Source organism: Lithobates pipiens, unplaced genomic scaffold (assembly GCF_037356315.1).
Source record: "Lithobates pipiens isolate NorthernLeopardFrog02 unplaced genomic scaffold, aLitPip1_a1.2 Scaffold_18, whole genome shotgun sequence".
Lineage (NCBI taxonomy): Eukaryota > Metazoa > Chordata > Amphibia > Anura > Ranidae > Lithobates > Lithobates pipiens.
Genome location: NW_027507758.1, coordinates 350,727,649 through 350,732,617, shown reverse-complemented (window position 1 = coordinate 350,732,617; position 4,969 = coordinate 350,727,649). Strand labels below are relative to the sequence as shown.

The following is a 4,969-nucleotide window of genomic DNA, read 5'->3' as shown; positions in this document are numbered from 1 at the left end:
CAAAGCGGAAACGCTTTCAGTGCAGGCCTTCACAAGAGGTACATTTTTTGTAACTTTTGTGTCTTTCCAGGCCTGCAGAAGATACTGGGATATGGTCAAGGCGAGTGGTCCTGAATCCCCCTTCCGTAAGTTCGCTGCGAACTGCCCCATAACACGGGACGAGAAGTGGGTGACGGTGGCCATGAGGAACCCCCATACCTCAGGTAAGGATATAGCCACTTACCTCCAGAGGTTCTGCACCGTGGTGAAGGACCCCGTCCGAATCCTCGATGCCAACGGCTTCTGGATAGGTAAGTGGTCAGTACTCTGCAAGTTCAGGAAGGACCCTTCGGGGGACATCCTGCACCTGCAGCCGTGCTTCTCCCTGGGCAACTCCGCAGGCACCCTTTTCTACCCCGGTATACCCTTCACCTGCAACAGGTGTAGCAACACCGGACACATGGGGAAGGACTGCAAAGAACCTGCTTGCAGGTTCTGTAGGGTTGCAGGCCACGAGACCAAGGATTGTCCGAGGTCCAAAGCCTGCAACCTCTGCGGAGCGGCTGAGCACGTGTTTAAACACTGCCCCCAGCGGTCCCGGTCCTATGCTGGCGCCCTGATCCAGGGCAAACCATCCTCCAGCACCAGGAAGAAGCCACCGGAAAGGGAAAAAGAGCCACAGAAGACCACGGGTAAGCACACCCCTACCCCCACCCCTGTCCAGGCCCCAGCCCGGACCCCGGCCCCAACCTCCAGCACCCCCCCACCCGCCACCCCGGTGCTGGAGGATACCCTCCCCACCCTCCCCCCACCCACCCCGGACCTGTCCTCCCTGGAGGACTTCCCCACCCTCCCTTCCACCCTCACCAGTGGACTCTCAGGAAGCCGGAAACGGAAGCCTAGTAGTCCAACAGCAGAGGAACCCGCTTCCTCCACTAAAAGGCCCACTGGCGACCGGCGCGAAAGCGAGGGACCAGAGCCAATAGTGGAGGACCTCGAGTCAGCGGGGGAGGAGGATGAGGACGTGGAGGGGGAGGAGGAGGTCATGGCCACCCCTGAGCCTGACCTCCCCTCCGACATCCACGTCCCCATCACCCAGAAAATGATGGATGCTGTCCTGCAGGAGCTCGGCCTGTCCGAGAACACAGGACAAGCAGAAGAGGCAGCGGAAGACCCCCCTCCGGGGAGGTAAGTTCGGTCCCTTACCGACTAGACCTCATACCCCTTTTTCATTATGGCAGAGATCTCAATCTTTTCCATTAATGTGAGGAGTATCAAGGATACATCTAGAAGGCAAGCGGCACTGACATTTTTAGCCACTCAGCAGAGTGATGTCTACATGCTCCAGGAGTGCGCACTTCCTCCTCTGAGGAGGTACACTCATCTGACCTCCCAGTGGACCCTCGGTCCCTCCTACTGGTCCGGGGGTGGCGATTGTAAGTCTGCAGGTGTAGCCATTCTTGTCAGGGGTGGGCGCTTCGCGGTTGACTCCATCCATGAGCTAGTCTGTGGCCGTCTTCTGGTCATAGACGGCTCATGGGTGGGAGAGCCAATTAGGCTCATCAACGTGTACGCCCCCCCAGATAAGAATGAGCGGCTGGAACTTTTCCAGACCCTGCGGACCCAACTCGTCACCACCAGGGCAGTAGTAATCGGCGGTGATTTTAACTGTCCGATAGAGGAGGATGGGCGCAGCTCCAGCATGTACGCAAAACTTGATGCTACATCCAGGCTGCTCAAGGAGATGATCTCGGAGGCTTCCCTGCAGGACGCCGTGGGATCCATAGGGAGAGGTACCGTGAACTACTCATGGTGCCGTCCCGACGGATCAGTGCGTTCCAGGATCGACTTCGTGCTCACTTCAAGAGCAGTCAAGCATCGCGATTTCTCCATGATCCCCTGCTTTTTCTCTGACCACAGGGCTATTCACTTTCGGGGTGACCTGGGCGAGGGCTTTGCCCGCGGACCAGGCTCCTGGAAGCTGAATAGTACCCTGCTGGAAAATGAGGAATTGATGGGGGAACTCCGGGAGGCCTATGCCACCTGGAAGGAGGAAAAGCGATTCTTCGGAAGGGTAAGTGACTGGTGGGAGTTTGTGAAAGTCAAGCTACGCAGCTTCTTTCAGGCAAGGGGACGACAGCAAGTGTGTGCCAGGAAGAAGGAACTCAGGAGACTGCAACGTCAGTTGCAGTCCCTGCAGGACCTTCACCACTGTGGCTGGGACGTTAGGCAGGACCTGGAGGACACCAAGAAGAGCCTGAAAGGGCACTTTGAGGAAGAATCCAGGCACATTGTCTTCCGTGCCAAGGTGGAGAACCTTGAGAAAGGTGAGAAGTGTAATTCTTTCTTTTTCAGGAAACTCCACTCAGGACACACACCCTTGTCTGAGCTGCGTGACGAGACCGGAACACTCCAGAAGGGAAAGGAGGCTGTGATGCAAGTGGTCAGCGACTACTACACCAACCTCTACTCCCCGAAAACAACAGATTCACAGGCAGCCGACAGGTTCCTGTCAGGTATCTCTAACCAAATTGATCCTGCAGGTTCGTCGGACGTCAACGCCCCCTTGGTGTTGGAGGAGCTGCACTCTGCCGCTAAATCCTTTAGGCAAGGCAGGACCCCGGGCTGCGATGGTCTCCCAGTTGAACTTTATGTAACGCTGTGGGATCTCGTAGGCCCGGACCTGCTCGAGCTGTACGAGGAGATGGTGGTGGAGGGCAGAATGCCTCCGACCCTAAGGGAGGGGATGATCACGATTTTGTATAAGCGCAAGGGGGAGAGATCGGACCTGAAAAACTGGCGTCCGATCTCTCTTCTGAACGTGGACTACAAAATCCTCGCCAAGGTTTTGGCCAACAGGCTGAAATCTGTCATCGGACAGATCATCCACCCGGATCAGACTTGTGGCATTCCTGGTCGCAGGATTGCGGACAGCCTCGCGCTTGTCCGGGACACGGTCCAGTACATTCATGGCCGCCGTGTGCACGCGGCCCTGGTCAGCCTTGACCAGGAGAAGGCCTTTGACCGTGTCTCCCATGAGTTTATGTGCAGCGCTCTGCGCAGGTTCGGTCTTGGGGAAATGTTCTGTTCATATGTAAATGTAATGTACAATGAAATTTGTAGTGTGGTGTTGGTGAACGGTTGGAAAACTGACCCCTTTCCAGTGTTGTCTGGGGTCAGACAAGGCTGCCCTCTCTCACCTCTGCTTTTTGTCTGTTGTATAGAGCTCTTCGCCCGAAGCATCAGACGGAACCCAGAGATCAGAGGGATCACCGCACCAGGACCGGACAGACGGGAGGTCAAGTGCTCGCTCTACATGGATGATGTGACGGTGTTCTGTGCCGACCGGCACTCCATCGACACACTCGCCCAGACGTGTGAGGACTTCGGCCAAGCTTCAGGGGCAAAAGTCAACTGCGGGAAGTCGGAAGTCATGCTCTTCGGAAAGTGGTTCCTGCCTTCTTCTGCACCTATGCCCTTCAGCGTCAAAGCAGACTTCATCAAAATCCTTGGGGTCTGGTTTGGAGCAGAGGGCGCAGCCCTGAAGTCCTGGGAAGAACGACTGGCAAAGATGCGACAGAAGTTTGGACTTTGGAGCCTCCGAGAACTCACCATCGAAGGTAAAACACTGGTACTCCGCAGCGAGATTCTCCCTGTGTTGCAGTACCTCGCCCAGGCCTGGCCCCCCCGGGTTAACACCTGCAAGGCCATCACCAGGGCAGTGTTTCACTTCATCTGGAGCTCCAAAATGGACAGAGTAAAGCGGGCGGTTATGTTCAAGGAACCCCTCAAGGGCGGTAAGGGCGTGCCCGACATCGCCACTCTACTGAGGGTCTTCTTTGCCTGTAACTGCATCCGCAGAACTTTGGTGGACAGAACTGTAGACTCTGGCGGTAACTCCATGTCCCGTTTTTTCCTCCTGCCTCTCTGGAGGTCCCTTGGATGGGACAAATGGGACAGCTCCATCCCCTACAACTGGGACACTCCTTGGTATTACTTGGATACTTTCAAGTTTATTAAGGAGCAGGGGCTACATGGAGTGAAGCCCGACTTGTGGAAGCCAAAAACTATCCACAAGTTGATCAGAGCATCAGACATTGTTGAGACTGTTCCAGGCCTCCCTTCAGCCACTTGCAAAGTGGTCTGGAGGAATGTTTCTTCAAAGAGACTTACCAACAGGCACAAAGATCTGGCATGGATGGCAATCCAAGGGGGGTTGCCACTCAGGACATTCATGCATGCCAGAAACCTGTGCAGATACAGACACTGCCCCTTTTGCATCACCCAGGAGGAAACTGCTCTGCATGTTTTCTGGGAGTGTCCCTTTGCACAGGGCCTGTTGAGGGCTCTGGAACCTGATCTCAAAGACTTTGTTCCACAGACTGCTATAACACACTTTGGTGTGTTAAACGGACTCTTTTGTGGGACTCACTCACAAGAGGACATTGATAGTGCCTGGCGGGTGCTGTGTTGTTTTAAGGACGCTGTTTGGTGCGCCAGAAAGCGCCTCATCCACCAGAGGGAGAGGATGTCCATCCAGGACTGCCGCAGACTGACCCACAGTCTGCTCAGAGACTATCACCTGATGGACAACAAGGAGGAAGAGGAGGTCTGAAGATTTACCCTTCCCCCCCCACCCTCCCACCACAATGTACCCTTTTTGGCAGTTCAATAAAGCTTCGGGCCTGTGAACTCTTTCTCCCCCTCCCTTCCCCACCTTCTCCAACCCCCCCATCACACCTGTTGCTCATTGAAATGTCATTTTGATTTTGACTTTGACTAAAGACTGTATGACTTGACATGTATTTGGTAATGGTTTTTGGTAATGCTTTCAGGGTAATGCGGCGTCATGCATGATGTGATGTTTCGGGGTATTATTACTCTGCACAACACATCAGGCATCATACCGCAGGATGAATGTAATTTATTTGTATGTTTGGAACTGTATTGTCATGTAGTGTATTTTATGCGCTGCGTCGCAGTACAGTGT

At 54.7% G+C, this 4,969-nt stretch overlaps 1 protein-coding gene across 1 annotated transcript; it reads left to right on the top strand.

Moving 5' to 3' along the window:
* The first annotated feature begins 856 nt into the window (after window positions 1–856).
* LOC143986715 (uncharacterized) lies at window positions 857–4,594 on the top strand. The gene is made up of 2 exons (XM_077485119.1): window positions 857–2,495; window positions 3,204–4,594. Exons 1-2 carry the CDS (start codon window positions 1,214–1,216, stop codon window positions 4,592–4,594), a joined length of 2,673 nt encoding a protein of 890 aa, XP_077341245.1. The 5' UTR covers window positions 857–1,213.
* Window positions 4,595–4,969: the final 375 nt, after the last annotated feature.